At 33.5% G+C, this 22636-nt stretch overlaps 1 protein-coding gene across 1 annotated transcript in view; it reads left to right on the top strand.

Annotated features, from left to right (window-relative positions):
- LOC105809674 (regulating synaptic membrane exocytosis protein 2) overlaps window positions 1–18981 on the top strand; it is a gene marked incomplete at its 3' end in the record, with an annotated part of 659796 nt that extends 640815 nt beyond the window's left edge. Inside the window, exon 20 of the mRNA XM_012643523.1 lies at window positions 18740–18981. Within this exon, the coding sequence (XP_012498977.1) occupies window positions 18740–18981 (242 nt within the window). The remainder of the gene's footprint in view (window positions 1–18739) is intronic.
- Window positions 18982–22636: the final 3655 nt, after the last annotated feature.

Here is a 22636-nt window from a genome sequence, read left to right as displayed (position 1 = left end):
TGAAAGCAAATGGAGATTTAAGAGTTCTGTGCTCTGTGTGGGATTGAAATTAACAGGGATAAAGGGGCTAGGTAATGAGATCTATACTGATAATATGAAATCTGAAAGGTAAGTGAGGCTGTAAGTGCTGGGGTTAGGGTAACGGTTAGTTTTTACCAGGAATGCACAGAGTTCTAGGGTTTATGTCCCTCGGGCATATGGTGATAGAGGTGTGAACTTACACAAAACGGTTGAAGCTCAGGCGTTCCTTCTAAACCTGAACATAGGAAGCAAAGGGAAAGAAAAAAGTAGAAATGTGCTCAGTGTTCCTATATTGGGTAACTATGACTATTGAAAGAAAATTTGAGATATTGAAAGGGTTAGGAGTTTTAGGCAGATGAAGAGTAAAAGATTTTAGAAATTTTGTTTTTATATAAGGCCTGAAATTGGCCTGAAGCTAATTAGAGAGTGGGTCTGCCTATTTCTACTTAGACTCATACTTAATCTGTTGAAAGGAAATAAGAACTATCCACGTTATTATTATTGAAATAGTTATTAAGTTCATGTTTAACTTCAGCTTCTAAAGCAATGATCATAAAAATAAGGCATTAATTATGCCACCTTGAAATTATTTTAAACTATTTTCTCTGCAGACATTTAAATTTCCTATTATCATATATACTTTCTGAATAGAGTACTTGAAAATTAACAAGTTTTCTTTTCAGAATCCCAAGAAACATGATTCTAAAGAAAGTTTTCTTATACTGCTAAATAAATAAAGTTAACAATATATGATTTACTAAATGACACTATATTTTGGTATCTCAATTTTCAATTTGCTAAGGTCATTGCATTGTTGCCATATTATTTTTGTATAATATAATTTCCCCAAAAATGCTCAATAAATTAGAGTGAAGTGGAATGACACTTTAGACAAAGAAAACATTTGTATTTGAATATGGAAGTGCTTAGATTTTTATGATCTTAAAGGAGATATTTAATTACCTTTTATAAAATGTTTTATAATGCTAACTTTCATTCGATTTGTATATTTTTTTGTTTTATTTAATGTGGACTTACAGGAAATGATCATATTATATTCAAACAACTCTAAAGGCTTTCGTTTCTAATTATTATAGGCAATAATTCTGAAAAGTCTGAGTTATAGAAAAATCATCTATATCCTTTAGTATAGTATGAAATGCACCAGCTCATTCTACATAGGCAACAGTTTCCTCAATTAAAAAAAAATAATAAAAACCTCTAAGAATGAATTTTTACACTAATCGTAAAATAGTGTTTAAGACTCAATGAGTGGCTGGGCACGGTGGCTCACGCCTATAATCCTAGCACTTTGGGAGGCTGAGGCGGGAGGATTACTTGAGGCCAGGAGTTTGAGACTAGCTTAAGCAAGAGCAAGACCCTGTCTCTACTAAAAATAGAAAAATTAGCCAGATATTGTGGTATGTGCCTACAGTCCCTTTACTGAGAAGGCTGAGGCAGGAGGATCTCTTGAGACCAGGAGTTTGAGGTTGCAGTGAGCTATGATGATGACATGGCACTCTAGCCCAAGTAAGAGAGGAAGACCCTATGTTAAAAAATAAAAAAGATACAATGAGTATGTGAGTATGACAGATATATTTACACTAAATTTTTTATTATGTGCTTCAGTGGGAGACAATGGTCTGAGGTACAACAGTAGATGATTTTTTAAAAATAACATCTATGTACAAAGTAGATATTTCCATTATTTCTTAAATACATTCCATGTAGGAAGAGAACATGGCCAAATCTGAAATATTGGTGGATTACAAAAATATTACAAATGGTGATTAACTTGTATTTTTTAGCCAATTTTAATCTATAGGCTTAAGGATGATTGAAATTATTTTCAAAGCTCAAAATGCAAATGGTCAAGTGTTTAAAAATCTTCTGTAGTCAAAAATCATTTCAAATCTTACAGGAAAATAAGAGAATAGTAAAGTCAAAAAATTAATAAGATGCAGAATCAAGTTAAATTAGCAAATTTCCAAATAAAATTTTCATAAACACATGAAAAATTCCAAAGTTTATTTTCTTATACTATTTGTGAAGCATAATAAAGTAAAGCACAAGTATACCTGTATGTGGAATCAACAACCTAAGTGGATCTGTGCCAACTTTGTACCAACTACTGTACTGAAAATAACACTTTGTTTTTCTTAAATTTAAAAGCAGCCAGTGCTAAACAAATTATAAATTTAAAGACATGCAGTCATATCTGTATGTGAGAGAAAAACATTTTGCTTGCTTCAAAATCATTCTTATGTGTATACTTACCAGAATAACACAAAGAAGCTAATATAGCTCCAAATATACTAAGAACTAATTAAAGATAAAGCAGACCATCTTTTAGCTAAAAGGCTAAAAGAAAATGTGGGTAACCAAGCTGGAGAAATCCAGTAGTATCTGCTTTCTGCTTGCTGATAGACTTACATAGAAATTTCACCATAAAATCTTTTCTAAGCTTAGAAAAGGCAAAACTAACCAACTAGGATGTTTTAATAAAGTCACTTTTTATTAGCCTGTACTAGAGTTTCTTAAATGGTTTTTGCATGTCACTTGCAATAGAATCTCCAGAGAAACTTCAAAACGCAAATTTCTGGCTCTTGTGCCAAAAGACAATTCCCTAGGCTAAGGCTACAGACTGTATTCTTAAAAAGCTCTTCAAGTGGTTCTGGTGAGTAGTAAAATTTGATAACTATCTTCTAATTCATCTGGAAATTGTGTACTTCATATACTCTTCCAATTGGACAATATAAATCATGGGTAAAATTTAGTGCTTATCTTTCTGCCCCACTGCCTTGGGGGATCAAGTGTCTAGAATTATCCCCAAAAGCTTTGCCAGAAGAGAAGCAGACATGTCCAACCTGCAATAAAAGGAGCTGAAAACCAAAGATTACAATCAGCATTCTGTGATTTGTTAGTTTGCCCCATGAAGAACAAGGAGCACTTTGACTTACTTGTCATGTCTATAAATGTGTTATCATTAAATATGAAAAACAAGAAGAGCAGAAGAGATTGGATCAAAAGGTAGTGAGTGGTGAGTAGCTGCTGCAGCAAAGCTGAAGCAATGGAGGTGGTAAGTCTCAGGCTGTCACTCAGAGGAGAGAATCTGCACAGAGGAATGACTGAAATCCAGACAGTGCATAACATTGTGTCGTGCTGCCCATAGTAAAGGACCATGTTCTGTACATATATAATTTAGGACGTCTAGACCATGTTCTCTCAGAGTTATTGTAGCTGAAGAGAAAGTGTCTTTATTTCTGGTCAAGATAAAAATCTGCACACTTTTAAATGCTGATTGACTAAGCAACATGTATTTTAAGGTGTAAGCTTCTTCGCTTCACGAGAGGCAGTGCAAACTCTGGGGCCATTTTGCTTTTGTGTAAGTCCTGATTCCAACACCTCGCTCAAGTTTTATAATGTCTCAGTTGTCTCATCTTTAATCTGGATAATAATAGTGCTTACATCAGATTCTTTATGAGGTTTAAATTAGTTAACATATGTAAACCACTTAGAACAATGCCTAGTACATAAGTGGTTATTGTTGTTATTGTTATTCAAACTAAGACAAAATCAAAGATCTTGAGTAAAATGTCATCAAATCATAAAGCTTTGGAAGGGTGTTGCAGCATAGCAAATAACATACTTATGATCACAGGAAATCTCTTGAATAATTGTAGAGAACTAATAAAAAAATTATACATTAATGATGGCCAACTTACACCATAATGTATGTAAATAAATCAGGTGTCTCCACTTTGAAAACAAGTAAGAATTGATTACCTGTTCTTAAATGTGTGTTATTCTTGGTGACAGATAATTATAATACTGGATCTTTAAAAGGGTCACACATGCTTAACCACTCTAAAACTGAAAGCTAAATCTAACTTTTATAGCTATGGGGAAAAGCTTTTAGAGATCCAAAATATTTGATGAATAAATGAATAGCTATTGATCCCTGAAGGTCTCTTCCAACTTTATAAGAAGTGAAATTGTAATAAGAGGCATTTATCTTTGCTGACCTTCTTTGTGTTTACAAAGTTTCTCCTCCTCAGAAGCAAAGTTTAGTGTTGGCTGATTTAGGTGTCTTGAGATTGAAGCTAGGAGGTGGGCTAGATGACAATGAGATTTAGTTCAGTGCTGTAACCCTAGTATTTTCATAATAAAACCAACTTCTATCCACTTCTAATCCCCAGGATCCAGAGGGTCCTTCCTCCCAGGGAGGAATTGGGATTTTGGTCAGTTTTCAGTCCTTTGCAACTTCAATGAAATATACTTTCTAAACTCACTTGAGGATATCAAGACTCTTCAATGGCTAGATAACAAATCGTTCTCACAAAATCAAGTGATGGATACAAACTGATTTTAAAAATAACCTTTGGGGCAATGAAGTTTTGCTGATGGGGACATCAGTACTGCTGTGTAGTACAGTGCTTAAGCAAATGGTCTCCAGAACCAGGTAAACTTGTGTTTAAGTCAAAACCACATATCAGCTTGTCACTTTCCCATATATTTAGTTTCCTCATCAGCAAAATAGGGATAATTGCCTACCCAAAAGATTGTTATGAATGTAAATGAAATAAAAAATATGTGAGGTGCTTATAACACAATGCCTAGCATGGGGTAAGCATTCCTTACATGTTAGACAAAGTTAGAAGCTATTGTTTTTGATGTAGTATGATCAAGATATTTTGAATGAAACTGAAAACTTTCAGCACATCAATGGCATTAGTGAAAATTATTTTTCTAAAAGGCAAGAAATAAACTTCTATAAAGATGCTTTGGTCTTTTATTTCCTCAGTATTTTTCAAGATAGAAAATCCCTGCAACTACACTTGCCTCAAGAGGTAAGGGTTAAAAGAGAAAGTGCAAGCTTTCATCAGGGCCACTCTGAGGCTAGCGCCCATTCAGCCCTAAGTTCTAAATTGTCTGAAACCCAGAATAATAAATAATACTTATAATTATTATCCTTTTGTCAAGAAAAAGTAAAATTAGTTCAGTGACTTTTGTAAAAGTCAGGAAAATATATATTACCATATAGATTTTTAAATTCTCAACTCTCTAGAATATTCACTTATTTCATGTTAATTTTTCCATAACTGTGCCCACTCTTGGCTATTCTAAAAGAAGATATTCTAAATTATCTTATTCCAAAATAAAACCTTGGCCACTTAAAGCTGTACTTTTTAAAATTTAAATTATAGTTATCTCAGAAGTGACCTAAGGATTCAAAGAATAAAGTGGAAGTAAAACCATTAATTCTGCAAATACCTGTTGAGTCTGACTCATTTGTGTTCAATGTCAACATTTAGCCCAGAGCTGTTACCTAGTAAGAGTTCACTGTATGTTGGAAGAATGAATGAATGAATAACGTGTTGTACATAGACGGTGTTTAAGAGTACAGGCTCTGGAACCTGATAGGTGGGTTCGAATCCTGGCTCTCCCACTTACTATCTGGTGTGTGCATGTGACCTTGGACAAGTCACTTAGCCTCCCTGCACCCACTTTTCTTATCTATAAAATTATGATTGTAATAATAGTTTCTCATTTGGATTGTTTGAAAAGTAAAACTAATAAAGTATTTACAACAGTGGCACATAGTAAGCAATGATAATTATTTGCTAAAACAAGCAATAAAAAAGAAATAGAAATATAACTTTTGCCCTCAAAACAAAATTTATACATGAAATACTGACACTTACAAAATCATGTACTACTAATTTTAAATTACTGGGAATAAATATTGGCTTGATAATTAATCTGTGGCCAACTGATACTGACTGACCAAAAGCAACATCTCATTTCCCATACTCAGGCCAGCAGGGGGTTTGGATCTAGTCTGGAGTAACACTCAGGAATTGCTACATCAGACCATGTCTTAACCCATGTAGCCTAAGGTGCTACAAACAATAAGTAAATTTTTTAATCTTATGAATTTAAAAGATAGTAAACCATTCAATTTAAAAGAGCTGAAACGGGGAGGGTCTTGTGAGTCTAATGAAATGGCAGCTAATCATTGTATCTGGGGAGATTCCCAAATTTGCTAATTTTAGGAGTGGGAATGATCTAGCACTAAATTTAAATTCTTCCCAGCTACCATCTGGTCAGCAGGGTTATACAGCTAATATGGACAAGAACATGTATATCCAGTTTGGGCATGGGGGGTATTTAGAAATTCCTCTGTGCTGGCGAGTTGGATATTTGATCAAATAATTACCAAAGGCATTTTTAAGAGTAACGGCTTTCCAAAAGGTTACCAAAAGATACATTTTAACTACCCAAATAATGAGTTTTATGTTCTAATCTTTGAGGAATTATGTAACAGAATAAAGAGTAAGATTTGTTTAACTCTCAGCTGTGCCTTATTTTATTAAAATTTTGGTTTCTTTGATATGCTAGACTGAATTTAAATAGTTTCACCTGTTTTAAATAGAGGTGCTAACTATATTTTAAATTTGTAAGAGAAAAAATATATGTGTTGTTTATAGAATCTTAGGCTCGCTGGGCTAAGATGTGATCTGATTTGCAATTCCATATGTTACTCTAGACTAGATTCAAATATAATTTCTTCCTTAAATTATGCCTTACATCTCTACTTTAAAAAGTAGCTGAATAGTAAGTAAAGTGGTACATTCTAGACTAGATTGTTTTTATGTAGGGACAAAACTGAGGCTTAAGAATAAGATTTTTATTACAGAAATCAATAAAAACATTTGCTGACATCCCACTGTATGCTTCAATTTTCTGCACATTGTTGAGAATAGAATCTAAATATAATATGTGGTTCCTGGAAGATGGAAGGATTAACTTAAGTGGAAGAAGGAGGAAGCTGATTCAAATTAAGGTGATGCTTTCTGTATCAGAATAGAAACAAAAATGAGTTCATCATCAGGCAAGCATATGGCCTACATAGAACTGAGGACTATTGTGAAGTGTACAAATGGGCAGAGATTAGTGTCATTCTTTAATTTCTTATCTGAAATTCTTTATTATTTGATGTCTCTACCATTTCCTTGGCACTTATCCTGTTCCTTGGATAGTTTTGTCTTTATGCTTTATCTAGCAAACTAGGTTATAAGTGGTTTTAGAACAAATGCAGTCTCTTATATTTCTTTTAAATTAGCATAGCATTGACTCCAGTGTTTTGCACAGGGTCGATGTACAAATAAATTTTTGTTAATTGATTGACATCTATACATTTTTAAGACACTTATTAGGAAATTTTGTGTACTTTATTATAAATAAATATTTATTGAATAAATGGTTTACAAAACTTACTAAATGCAGCTTGAACCTTAGTATTTAATTATCCATACATTACTAGGAGTTTGTTATTCAAATGGTAAATTTATTCAATTCATTTATTCAATAAATTCTTTCTTTGGAGCTATTAAGTGATACGTATCAGGTAGGCAGCTGAGGTAACTGACAAAGTGAACTATACAAGTGCCATGAGAAGAGAGCAAACAATTGCAATAGAAGAATTTCTGTAATGGATGTATAGTAAAACCCTGACAGAACACCATAATTGACATCTGAAAATTCATGATGTCAAACACAATGTGGAAATATCGTTAGGTTCATGAAATTATCTAGGCGAGCCTGTGCACCTAGCCGTCCTGCTGCATGCCAGCTGCCCACATGCCAGTTGAAATTTGGCGCCACCTGGTGGCAGTTTTCCAAAACTCAAGTAAAAATAGCAAAACGAAAGATGATTGTGAATCCTGTGGCTGATTAAGGACTTTCAGTGTAGTGGCAAAAGTCCAGGCACCTCTTTATTGATTTCCCAAGCCCGTGGAAGAGACTTAGGGGACCTAACTTCCACCTCCCTGCTTCTCAAAATGGGCTTGAGAGCCTTCCCATCCCCATCACATCTCCCTCTTAGAAGATAAGAATTTTAACCCACCCCTGTTTGCCAACAGGTGCTAGGCGGATGATGGGAGCAAACTAGCAAAAATATCTAATTTCACATTATTGTGGAATGTTATTGCAGGGTTTTCAATTATGTACTGTTGGCATAAGAGAAAGCACATCAAAGTTGTCCAAGCTAATGAGGAGGGAGATTATGGAAGACTTCTCAGTTGACTTAGGCAGAAATCGAGGATTGGGGTTTATTGGGGAATGTTTCTGACAGACACCTTTATGTAAATTGGACTGATTTAAAACAAAAGAGGGGAAATTTGTATTGAATAATACAAGCACTACAGGACTTTGAAAAGAAATAAATAATGGGATACAATTGGCATTTTATTTTATTATTGTGTTGTAGAAGTAGAATGGATGGAAGAAAAGAGACGATAAAGGTAAAGATTCCTATTCTTAATTGCAGCTAATAATTTTCTAAACTGATAAATACATATATTTTGTTTTACTGGCAATCAAATGCATATATACATTCAAATAATTTTGGAAGCTATTCATTTTTCTTTCCTATTTTGTATGTTAACATAATTAGAACTAAGATAAATGCATTTTGGTGTATTTGTTATTTGCTTGGGTAGAATATTCATGTTCTTTATTACTCTAAGCTTATTAACTATTATTAAAACTTCTGCTTTATAGACTTTCTTTTTGGGTCATTTTAGAATTTGTCTTTTGTAATGGAATTAGATTGAATTCCATAATATCTATTCCCTTAAATTTACAGTTGAAGAATTGAGGCCAGAGATATCAATATCATATGTCTCCAAGTATATGCTATCTAGTGCTAAAGTTGGAACTCCAGTCTCATGAGCCTAAGTCCTTATTAGCTAATTTTGCTAATGATTAAAAAGCATCAAACTACCCTCTAATGGGCCAAATACTTGAATTTCCACCCTAACTTTTCTCTGACCTGCTATTACGGGAGGACATGAAAGCAAGTATGTTGATTGGGTAGGCAGAGATAGAGCTCTGATGGTAGGGTTCTAAAGTTCCTGACTACAGCATGTAAGAGAGTGAATAAGCATGATTGCCACAGTGTAACATAATGCCTGCAGTGAGGTAGAGTAGTAGCTACATGTAGGTAGACAGTAAACGCAGGTCTGAAAGAATTGAGCAAAACAAAAGGAGTGACCTGAATGCTGTTTACTAAATAGCAAATGAAGACTTACTATCTTTTCACATGAAAAGTTGTACTAAGTTTCAGCCAGCAATTCTCAAAATGTGGTTGCTGGATCTGTAGCATCAGAATCACCTGGGAATTTGTTAGAAATGCACATTTTAAGGCACCAACCCAGACCTAATGAACCGAAAGCTCTGTGTTTTATCAAGGCCTCCAGGTGATTCTGATTCAGGTTAAAGTTGGCAATCCCTGCTGTAAATCTGTGTTCATCTTCTTAGACTAGTGGTAAAGTTGGTGGCTAAAAGCATGAGTTCTGGTGTCAGATGGCTGCGTTCAAATACCATCTTTGCTACTTATTAGCAATGAGACCTGACCTTCCTGCCCTTCACATTCCTCATCTGTGTTTATATTAATAATAGTTTCTACTTTATAAGTTTATTCTGAGGAATATTTCAAGTGAAGTACATATTTGCGAAGTCCTGAGTTGGAAAACAGCTTGACATTTTTGAGAAATTTAGAAGAGGCCACTGTGGCTAAAGAGTAGTTTACAAAGACAAATGGCTTTGAGACTGAGGTGAAAGAGAAAGGTGGAGCCAGGTCTGCAAAGTCTTGTAGGACCTTAGAGAAGAAGATGGAATCCTGAGCTACTGTGGAGCAATTGGTTTTACCAAAGAGAAGAACAATTTTTTGTTACAGAGAGAAGAGAGGATAGGGTGCTAAACAATTAGATTTATAGACTGGTAGTTGGAAGATAAGGGAATTTCTTCTGATAGCTTCTATTTTACGAATTTTGGATTTTTTCCAAGTACAATGAGAAGACATTGAAAAATTTTAGCAGCAGAGTGACAACCTGATGTATTTTTAAAATAAATAAATCATTCTTATAATGTTGAAGAGTAAAGATATCTGATTAAAAGAGCTAGAAGGAAAGGAGATAGAAAGCCTTATAGCAACCTGGATACAGTTGGGGTATTATTATTCCCGTTTTACATGATATGGCAACTGAGGCACAAAGCCTCCTTTGATCACCCAGTTACAGCATGAGTAGTGCAGCTATGTCTTGAATGTGAGTCTCCTAATTAAATTCAGTCGGCTTCTCAGTAGATATTATTCTTCTTACTAGGTATGCAAATCATAGATATTCTTTGTTCAACACTTTTGCCATAAGTGTGTTCAGGTTACAGTGGTGACTCCTTTTTGATGATTTGTTCATTCCCTATCTTATCTCTCTAATCTGAGTATTTTTATCTAATCTTAACTAACGTTTAGCTAAAAGCAATAATATAGCACTTAATTTATCATTCTTTCCAGGCAAAAGAAGGTGTATGGGAAAGTCTAAGTTTTGGAGTTTTGGAGTGTTTTCTGGGCAATGACCTAAGGAATTAAGAGAATTTCCAATTTTAATCATTTTTTACCAACAAAACTGAAGAGTAAATTTATTTGCATGGGTTGTGTATAGCATTTTATTTAGTGCCAAAAGTATGTGACTTTTTATTCAGTGCCAACCATATGTTTTGACATTTTATTTTTAATAAATGTTTATTAAATTGAATTTACTTATATATGCATTAATTATCAATCATCTGTGTAGCAAGATCATTTTATAAGTGTTTTTCATTGAATCACATCTTTTCAAGTTTGAAATTACCAAAGGTATGGGAATTATTTGTCTATGTGAAATCTGAGGGACCGTTTCTTTGAGGCCACAGAATGTCTCTGTTTATATAAAATAGCTGCTGCTTCAAATAAATCTAACAAGTTTAGGTTTCTATTTTTAGTAAAGGCTCAATGTCCCCATGTAACTGTAAATATACATAATAATTAGAGCTAACATACCTTAACCATATTCTAGACATTATGCTAAATGCTGTATATATGTTATTTCATTTAATCTTTATCACAACTTTGTGAGTTATATTTGTTTTAAAGATTAATTATCTCATTTATTCAAGAAATATTTACAGAACACTTACCATGTGGTAGGCATTATTTTAAAACCTAGGATTTAGCAATGAACAAAAGAGGGAAAGTCCATGCCCCATGTAGCTTACATTCAGGTATATAATAAATAGATATCATATAATAAATAGTGGAAAGGTATATAATAAATAGATGATATACTTAGAGTAGAAGCATAGCTTTATTCTGAATATATTGTCACTGAATACATTGCTTTGTCCATTTGTTTAATGATGCAATACTTAATACTTCACACTTATGTTAGAAATTCTAAATATTAGGAAAAGCATACTTTAGCTCCAGAAAGATCTGGCAATGCTTCTTTTTTGTTTACTATATAGTTATTATTGTTTTTTTTTAACTTTCAGATTTATAATAGTCATAGGAAAACTCCAAAAACCATGCACTAGATGAAAAAATGGTTCACCTAACTTCCATAGGTCAGCTCCAATTCCAGTGCACCTCCAAACCTTGAAAGACTAGCATCATGCAAGCTGAAATATGATTAGAGCAGAAATTCACAGTCTCTGCAGGGCTGATTGACTTGGAATCTGAGAAGAAAAACTATAAGTTTTAAATTTCTAACCAGCTGAAGGCCTTTTTTAAAATGGCTCCAAGGAGGATTTGATACATATGACCAGTGACATCTTCTCAAATTACTGTCATTATAATCACTGAAGGAAGTCATAGTCTTTTTGTTCATGTTGATAGCTGAGTGACATATAAAACAAACTTATACTTGGGAAATTATGGCTGGAACATTGTCTAGGTGTAAAAATACAAGCTAAGCAAATATTATCATTAAATCAGATGTTTAATATGCCAGATTTAGTCAAAGAAAAATTATCAGCATTCATCCAATATTTTAACAAAGAATAAAGAGTTACCTGTTATAAAAAATCATTTTGTTTTCCATATGAAATACCTGAAATCAATTCTAAATATGCCTGTTCTAACCTAGATACTACACTACACTTCACAAAATATTTTACACAGTAAAGTTCCATGGGGCTTTTGCTTCATATCCCATCTAACTTATTATTTTGTTTTTTCAAATTTATGAACTAGGGCTATAAACCATTGTCCTTGACAAGATGTGTAGTCATTTTATACATATATACATGCACACACATACACATGCACACTAACATGCATATTCTTTGGACAGAATTTTTTTAATGCCCACTAAAATTAAGAAGTGTAAAAAATTCTCACTTGGAGCTTGGTTGTTTAGATTTTTTGAATATCTGTAATCATTGGCCTGTGAATGTGTGCCACGCTTTCTTGGGTTTGTTTGTTTGTTTGTTTATCTGAGCCCAAAGCCCTCATTTGCTCCCAAGCAGGCAAGGGACCTGGTTTCAGGTCTCAGAAAGCACAGTGTGGTCCTCTCCTTCATTAATATTTCCAATCCTGTGGCCTGGTCACCTGAGCTCTACTATTTGTTAAAGAGGATAGATGTAATAATGGCTATCTTTTCTGATAAGAAAGCCTCTACTAGTGTAATAATGCAAAGCTAAGAAGAATAATGTGGCATATTGGACATAATGCTACAAATTCCAGGACTCTGAGGGAGCAGTGGGAGTTATTTCTAGTGCCTTAAAAACCATTTTACCTGACTGTAACAAATGCTAAGAAAAATAGAAGGGCAAGAAACCACTTCTCTTTGCTCAGTTATTTCAGACAAATATAAGGAAAACATAAGACAACTTTCATAAAAGCATCTTTGATTCCAAATATAAAGAAATAATGTATGGGTACCGTATATTGGGCCTTCAAAAAAAATTCTAGAATAAATAATTAGGTCTTTTTAATCCCATGGGACTCCAGAAATTCTGATAGATTCTTCTATGTAAATTTGAAAGATTGATTTTAGATAGGTATCAGAGTTGTATAGATAGTAAACAATCATATTTCATCCAAAATATGTAACTTCAAAGCATGTTCTTAGTCTCTGAAATAAATGATGCAGTGTGCTTATACAAATAAGATTTGTCATTTTTTTAAAAATTCGGATGTGATTTATAATAAAGTTTTCAAGGAAAATCAGAATATATACTATTTTTCAAACTATGAGACTAATATATTTTGTATGTTATAGCCTAAGATATTATTAATATCCTTAATATGTAGTCATTTATATATTTTTATAAATTTTGAAATGCAACATTTAGTAGTTGTATATGGGTAAAAATTACAGCCCAAGAATACTGTCTTGTGGCTTAGCCTTCAGTATTAGTTTTGGAGGCATAATGTAAATTTTTTAGTGTAATCATTTCAGTAATGTAGAATATTACCATTCATTAATCTAAAAACTTAATACAGTGATTATAGAGTTGGATTATTAGCAAGAATAAATCAAAGTTCTCTGTTTATATCTTCACAAAATCTTAACTATAGTAAAAATGATAGTAAAAATGGTGAAAAATGTAAATTGATGCTTGAGGTTATAGGCCAGTGAATATCCTTCGGATAATTTGTCATGGACCTTTTTATGTTACTGGAAATACTGTGCGCTCTTGTGGTAAAGTCAAAAAAAAAAAAAAAGCTGAAGTGAAAATGAGTTAGAGGGAAGGCTATTACTGCCTAAAATATTTACATATAGAAATAATCAAGTTTAGCTGAAAAGTATAGATTAAACAATAAAAAAATGTAAAGAGATTTGCATACATTATATAGCTGGGTTAGAATTATAAAGTTTATTCTGGAAACTTATGAAGGGATAGAAGATATCATTGCTTAAATGTCATATACCTATGAAAATGGTGGGAACAATAGGTAAAGCTGGATTAAGAAGAAAGAGAGAAAGAGCTGTGCAAATTTGAGAGGAATTCATTTTTTAAAAGTAGAATACACCCCCATGCCAGGGTGTTTTTGTTTTTTTATTTTTTTGTAGAGGTGGGGGTCATGCTGTGTTGCCCAAGCTGGTCTTGAACTCCTGGCCTCAAGCAGTTCTCCCACCTGGCCTACTAAAGTGCTGGGATTACAGGTGTGAGCCACCATACCCGGCCTGTTTAATTTTTTTAAGGAAAAAAAACACAGTGAGAAAGAGTCTAGGGAAATACACTAACATAATAAAAGACATTGAAAAATTATCACATGAGAATGGACAAAATAAACCATTAGGAACTATGTAAGAAACAGAGAAAGAAATACATAGTTATGAAATATAAAGTAGTAAGTTTAAAGATTTTCTTTAAAGTAACTTCCTGCAAACTCATGGTGGAGGGGGAGGTCTATTATTCAATAATTTGGTGGAGAACATATAAATTCAAGAGATAGTAAAGAATTAATATATAGACAGACTTAAGAGTTTAAATAAATTTTTGAATGTTCAATTAATAGAGGAATATTCCTAATTCCCTTAATGATTTAGCCTTCATAAATTTATTACGTTTTAAGGAAGATAGCCATGATCTCTCTGAAATGCCCTTTGATGTTACATTTGGAAATACATGCTGGATTGGATTCCAGTTCTCTTGGTACAACAACCCATGCAGTCTGTGTACTCACAGTTTTAGGACAGCTCTAATGCAATATCGGAATAGGCAGTTAAATGAGAAAGTTGTGTAGGCCATACATTTGTCCCAGCACATCCAGGCCTTATCCTGTCTAGAATGCTCACCTTCACTTCATTCCACTTATATTTAGTTCTGTAAATTTCCTCTAATGACCATGCTTGTTCCTGCCTCAGGGTATTTGCACTTGCCTTCCTCTATGCTGAGAGCATTCCTCCTCCATGTGACTGGCTTTATCATTCGGGACTCAGCTCAACTGTCTCCTCTTCAGAGAGACCTTCCTTGACTTTATTTAAATGTTGTCTCCAAACTTTTCAGTCCCTTGTTATCATTCTATTCTTTTTTTCTTCAGATCACATATCACTATCTGAAATTCTCATTTATTTACTTATTGTCTTTCCCCATGACAGTATGAATGAAAGTTCCATGAAAACAGGGGCATTTTCTGTCCTTTTCTGTGCTACACCTCTGGTTCTGAGAATTAGTGGTAGAGTAAAAGCATATTTGGTATGTATGTCTCCCGGGGCTAAGTTATGAATATCTACTCCCCCCATCATGAATATCTGTATCGATAAATATTTATAGATAATAGCATTTTCAAAAGTAAATTCTATTTTATTGATGAATATAATTTATTTAAATACCAACTATTGTTGGACCATTTATGGGTTTTCCCCTTATTTTTATTTTTTGTTTTTGCTTTGTTTTATTTTTTGCTATTATTATCAATTTTGCAATAAGTATTATAGTTAAATCTGTACACATAACTAAGTTTTCCCTTATGATAAATTGTAAAAGTATAATTTCTAGTTAAAGATTAGGCTTGTTGTTTTTAAAAGCTTTTGATATATATTGCCAAATACCTCTTCAGAAACCTATCGCTGAGACCCCCACCAGCAGTACTGAAATTTGCCGTATTACTAGACCTTTACCAGTTTTTTCTTTTAAAGTAATTGCTAATATAATGGATCAGTATTTTCCTAACCACATTAATCATTCCATAATATTACCTATGTTTATAAATTCTTTACTACAGAGTAGTCCATAAATCAAGAGTCACAAAACTTTAAAAATTTTGGTTGGTAGCTTGTTTGCTTGCAACACTTTTTGCTTGTATTATAGTTTTAGATGATGTCCAGTGAAGAAAGAAAAGGGGCCAGGTGCAGTGGCTTATGCCTGTAATCCCAGCACTTTGGGAGGCAGAGGTAGGAGGATCGCTTGAGGCCAGGAGTTTGAGACCAGCCTAGGCAACATAACATGACTTCGTCTCTCAAAAAAAAACAAAAAAAATATCCAGGCATGGTGGCATGCACCTGTAGTTCCATCTACTCGGGAGGCTGAGGTGGGAGGATCTCTTGAGCCCAGGAGTTCAAGGCTGCATGCAGTAAGCTATGATAGGACCACTGCACTCCAGGCTTGGTAACAGAGCAAGACCTTGTCTCTAAAAAAAAAAACTCTAAAGAAAAACCCAGAAAAGGAAACCAGTAGTGATACCCCACCCTTAGTCTCCCTCACCTTAAAATACAGCACTTGAGTGCAACTATTCATAAACTCACCCCTGTGATCTCTAAGTTGCAAGGAGATGAAAAGTAGATCCATTTTACAAAACTTTTAATAACCCCTTTTGTAAATAATGCATTATTAAAGTCATTAGGTTGAGAATTTAAATCAAATTCTCATTAAAATATTTGTCTGCATATCATTTCCAGTTAGTATTTTATCATGGTATCTTATGTGATTCAGGTTATGTTCTTTATGGCCTTGATATTTAACTCATGAAAATTACAATGCAAAAATCACAAGGTACAATTTTGTGAGTATATCTTTGACTTCCTTGGTAGGTAGTAGATTAGGTGGTTCTTTAGAAAAGTATATGTTTTGGGTGAAAATTCCTGTATAAAAGAAGCACTAGGTTACTCTGAGTAGGAAACTTACATTATTATTTTCAAAGCTTTAGTCTCACCTAAACTTTTAAGGTAGAACATGCCTTTTCTGATGGCAGCATACTATGAAAATCATACGCTACATCTCTGTGTTTATTTACCCAGAATCCATGGAACAAGAGATATGGGGAGCAAAGCATTTCATAGTTCAGGACCTTAAGATATTCCAGTTCACTATGTTTAATGGATGCTTAATGGATGATGGTGGTGGTAGTGGTAACAATGAGAAGGAAGAAGAAAATCGTTGGAGCTCTTTTTATGTCTTTGGCATTCTGCTTAGTGCTTTACTTACGTTTTCTCACTTATTAAATGAGAAAACTAAGTTCCAAAAAGGTAAAACAGCTCTCCCAAAATTACATGAATAGTCAATAAAGCCAAATATGAAATGCAGATGACCTGACTCTCAGTTCAGTCTACACTCCATTATGTAATGCTGGCTATATTAAAACTATTTTGATATTTTCATCTTGAATGCTTTTTAATTTATAATTCCAAATATCATTTCTGTTGATGCTGTTAAGTATTTTTATAATACATGTTCAAGGGCTTTAACTTTATCTATTGCCTATGTCCCCTAATAGTAATTGTTATAATTTCTACTTATTAGATTTTTACTTTAGGAACATTATCTCTAGCCTTTAGAAAAAAAAGGGAAAATAAAGTATTCTGGTTTTATAAATGAGGAACCTAAGGCTCAAAATAGAGCAAATATTTCCTCCAAAGTTAAGTAACAACAAAGCTGGGATTCAAGCCTGTGTCTCTTTGCCTCTAAAACTCTCTTTGTTATATTCTATTGTTGCTTATTAAAGAACATTAAAATCAAACAAGCTTGAAAATTATCAGTTAAGGGTATTATAGAAACATACTCTGATCTCTCTCTTTCTCTCTCTCTCTCTCTCTCTGTCAGACATACACTCTGTCTCTATGTATGCCTCATTTCTTCTTAATACTAATGTGAGGGATAAAATAGTACACTTCACTGTATTTTTTAAAAATTTCACATTAGGCCTTTTTTCTCTTAAATACTTGGAAAAATGTACATACATTAATAAAATTAACATGTGGTCCTAGCCTGTAAGCAGATTGTACTGTAGGTTAGAAAAATTTTTTTCAGAAAGACCAAAATACTGAATTAGACATAAGAGTTTAACTCAATAGGTCAGTTTTCTATAATAATTCTCATCCTTTAAATGATGTTTAAAGATATTTCTGTTTCTTGATTTTTATTATTTTTTATTACTTTGTTTATGTGTTAAACACATTATTGGAACCAAATAAAGCAGAAGCTATGACTTTCTAATACTGAGTCAAAAATTGATGGCATGTAAATAAGTTTTCCCAATTCTCCAAAACAGGCTGTTTCCTTCACATCCTCCCAGGTTTATGGGGGCAAGCTGGATAGCCTGCTTCCAGATTCTTCACCCGCTACTCTACCTCCTACCACAACCCAGTAATAGTGGAAAAATCCAGCGTCCTTTCTTTAATTACGCCCATTTGCAGCATTAGTCTTGCAGTAAATCGGCAATCAGCACATATGCTTCAGTGAATCACTGATTGCTTTCTGATCATGTTGTCTAGAAAACTGATAATGATTTTTCTTTCTTTCAAATGCGTGTAAGAGGGAACTCTTTTTTCTTTTTTTTGAAATACAGACTTATGAAACTAAGTAAAGTAAAATAAATTTTTTAATTCAAAGCTAATGAAAATATCAAGCCCTGTTAGAAAATTTAACCTTTCTCGGGTAAACTTTATTAAGTTTTTTACAAAATGAGAAAATTTACTTTAAAGGACCACCCTTAGCAATGGATACAATTTTTTTTTTTTTGCCATTTTTTATAAAATTTCCCCACTTGTCAAATTTCTTTCTGAAGACAACAGTAAAGTAAATTAAAGAGGAATCTTTTGGAAACTTCTCCTTTATGTTGTATAGCTACCTAAAAGCATATTTGCACTTGCAGGACAACATATTCTCTTAAATGAATCCACTGATTTTTTTATGCATTTTTTTCCTGTCACCACACAAACTGGTGCCTTCTTTGATAGCAGAAATAAAATCGTAAGTCTGATTTTGCAGAATTACATTAAGGTTGGCCCTGAATAGTAAGCACATTCACGGTATTTGAAAATTTTTATCCTAAAATTATGTTCCATAGATGATATAATTTAGTTATACTCCACATGTTTCATCTAAAATGCCTTTTCTGTCTTTTCCTTTTTACCCTTGTCCTCACTTTTAATGATCCATCGGCTGGCAGTGTCTTTACATCCAAAATGCAAAGCAGACAAGTGGGCGTGTCAGGGAAGAACATGACCAAAAGCACCAGCATCAGTGGAGACATGTGCTCGCTGGAGAAGAACGACGGCAGCCAGTCTGACACGGCAGTGGGTGCCTTGGGCACCAGCGGCAAAAAGCGGCGTTCTAGCATTGGGGCCAAAATGGTAGCTATTGTGGGTCTCTCACGGAAAAGTCGCAGCGCTTCTCAGCTCAGCCAGACGGGTAGGAATTTCTGTGTTACATTTGACTTCATATTTGAGTTGTCATTACAATATTATATTCTTTTCTCTTACTCACTTTATTGCAGTAATGTGTAGATGATGACATGTTCCAGAGGGAAAGGGGAATTTGAAACTAGTTAACCTTTCTGAAAACATAACAATGACTTTTTTTTCAGTGATCAATGAGCCTGCTTCACAGTGAACCTTGGCCACCGTTTCTGAAATGTATATAATCTCTTTCCTCCTCAGGGAGGAGTTAAACTTGGTACCCCTGATTACCAACTGCTGATCCTTTGTAAAGGTACTATGATAGGTGGAATATTTGCTTTTCTTTAGGTTCCTCAAGTTGGAACCAGCCAAATTAATTTCGTTCCCAGCAAGTTGCCACGAAGATAACACCTCATATTTTGTGTGAATAATATAGTTCTTGTATTGCTGACAATCTAACTTCCTTTTCAGTTTGTAAGCAACATTTACCAGCAGTATCAATTTTCTCACTGAAGTTTTTATTTTCCTGTTAAAACTTTAAGCAGCAATATTCTCCAGCAGCAGGGATGGAGGAATTTCCTGCTGACAGTGAAGATATTCAAAGCTTTGCTACTTTAAAATTCAGTTTCTAATTCCCATCTGCAAAAATAAATTAGATACAACACTCCTACTCAGAAAAGCCACTGTTAGCAATTAAGAAATTTGTGAGTCAAAGCAATGTCTTTTTTCAAACGGGTGTTGATAATTAAACATTAAATCCTTGGTATCTTGGAAATAATAGCATATCTTCTACTTAACAAACAAAGGCATGTAATATGGTGTTTCTTTTATAGCAAAATAAATTATAGGCAACTAGATTAAGTCTAATTTATGTTTGAATACTAGGGTTCTTGTACACGGAAGTCAGGACATAAATCTATAGCACAAAAGAAATTAAGGTTACATTAAGTCTTGGACCCGGCAACTTTTGATTTTACAAACCATAAAAGTGATTCTGGAAATTGAACCTTATGTAAAAATATTATATTGAAATAGTTATTTGATGATATTCCTTATATTCTTATTGTAACTCAACTATATTTAATTTGATTTTTGTTATAGGAATTTTTCATTTGGTGTTTTAAAATGTTATTTTGTATTATAATGTAGAAATAGAAGTTTAATTTATGGACAATGAGCATATAGATCACATTTAAATGATTTTGAAAATTGCTAATATTTATACATAATTAACTATGTTTTGCTAATACGATAGATATTAGCTTTTTGAAATTGAGGATTTTTTTATACTTCTCTAACAGAATTTTATTTATTACATTTTTCTCCTTAAAACTTACAAACATCTATAAATCTAAAATTACTCTAAAAATAAAGTCTATTAACTTTTTAGAAATTAGGAACTGAAAATGGACATTAATAAGACTGCAAGTTAGACAACATGTGATGTTAAACTAAATAATTAATTCCATTCATTCAGGTGTTTTTCGATAAATATTGAGTACTTGCTATGTGCCAGACACATAGATAACAAAGATGAGTAAGAAATCATTTATTACGCAAGTTGCTTACAATCTAGTACGAGACAGATGCTTAAACAGATTGCTTCAAGGCCATATGCCAGTGGTTAAACTAGGATTACACAGAAGGTATACCAGATGCTCAGAAGAAGGTTACTTGACCCAACCTGGAATTCCAGGAGTGAATTCCTGAAGATGATGCCTTATTTGAGATGACACTTCATTTGAGGTATCATCTCAATGACTAGGGTGACTGCTAATTAGGTAAAAGTCAATTAGAAAGGTATTCCAGATAGAGACCATAATGAACAAGGTATAGAGGCATAATATGCACATGAATGATAAGCAATTACATACTTTCAACATAAAATACTGGACTGCATGGCTAGAGATTGAGAGGCTGACAGGTAAGTAGGGATCAGGTCAAGGAAAGTCCTGTAGATCATATTTACAGGTGATAGGAAGTTTCAGAAGGTTTTCAGTAAAGGATCGATATGGTCATATTTGCTTACAAACTACATATTCATAGTTTTTAGGCCATTCGGGATGCCACTTGTTTATGTGACAAATATTTTTTGAGCATCTACCATATGCCAGGACCTATCCTAAAGAAAACATGAGAAGACAGAGATTCTTTTCTTCTTGGGACTTGTATTCTAGTGGGACTACAATAAAGAAGTAAACTTAAGTCCACGTCAGGGAAAGAGCATTTTAGGATGAACTAGCAGACTACACAATAATTCAGACAGATAAGATCCTGAACTAAGTTAGTTGTAATAGAGACAGAGATGGAGTAATAGATTCAGGAAATTTTTAAAGAGCAATACTAGCAGTCAGTCACCTGACTTAGTGACTGGTTGGCTATGAGGAGGTAAAGGAGAGAAGATTCTAAGATGAATCCCATATTTCTGACTTGCATCACTAGGTGGATGGTAGTGCCATTAATGGACATTGGAAGTAAAAGAGAAGAAGTAGGTTGGGGGAAGAGGATGAGGGATGAGTCTTTGATTTAGGACATTTTGAATTTGTGATGTCTGTGGAAATTTCTAAGTGGAAACGTCTAGAACATATTTAAAAAAACACTTCTGAAGCTAGTGTTAGAACCAGGAACATAAATCTGAGAGTTACAACGTTATACTTATAACCCCAAATGTGGCTGAAATTGCCAAAGAAGATCGCTACAGATAAAAGAATATTGGGCCAAGAAAGTACCCTGTGGGAGATTAACAGTTTGGAATTAAGCAGAGGAAGAGGAATCCAAGAAGAAGACCAAGAAGGAACGATCATGAAGAAAGGACCAAAACTGTGAAAGGATAGTGTCACAGAAACTAAGAGTACAGAAGATTCAAAAAGAGAAAGGTCACTATTTCTCAGTGATCAATTTTGTGTCTTTACAGTTTTGGCGTAAATATCCCATATATCTTTCTTTGACAATGTTTTTATTACATAATTATAGATCTGTTGACTATACACTGAGATTCTGTAATAACAGTGATTTGGTTTTCAGGTATGATTAGTTATGGATTTTTATCTTCAAAAACATTTTAATGTTGGTAGAATTAAGAAATGCAGTCTTGTTCCTGGCTATATCATTACTCCCCTCCTATATGTTGTATGGTAGAAAATAAAGCCTCTTTGTTGTGTTCATTACTATTTAGTGGCATCATAATGGTTAAAACTTCAATTTTTCTTAAAATGTCCAGTAATTCCTGCCTACTCACCTAATAGCTTTGGCCTATTGGCACTATTGCCGATTAGTTCTAATCCCGATTAGTTCTCATTTTAAAACCTGAGTTTAACTGTAGCACAGCCAACAGAGATTTGTTTTACAGTTACTAGACTTCAAACTTTCAATGGTTTCTAAATTCTGTATTTGTGTGTATATGTGTATGTGTTTCAGGTAAGGTTTTTATGTTTTGTTTTTTTAAGAAAAAATGCAATCACAAGCTCCAACAGTATTTAAAACTGAAATCTTCAAATTTAAGTATTTGATCAATAATCAGTTTAGATATTAAATTAGCAACAATAGTTATCTAAAGTAATGAACTAGTCTTACAATACTGAATCTAACAATAGCTCCTTTGTTCAGACATAAATATATAAGATGTATTGAGTAACTTAATCTAAAAACAAGAAGTGCCATGTATATTT

This window comes from Propithecus coquereli, unplaced genomic scaffold (assembly GCF_000956105.1).
Source record: "Propithecus coquereli isolate 6110/MARCELLA unplaced genomic scaffold, Pcoq_1.0 Scaffold2, whole genome shotgun sequence".
NCBI lineage: Eukaryota > Metazoa > Chordata > Mammalia > Primates > Indriidae > Propithecus > Propithecus coquereli.
The sequence above is the reverse complement of the archived record's forward strand: the minus strand, read 5'-3'. Positions and strand labels throughout refer to the sequence as shown.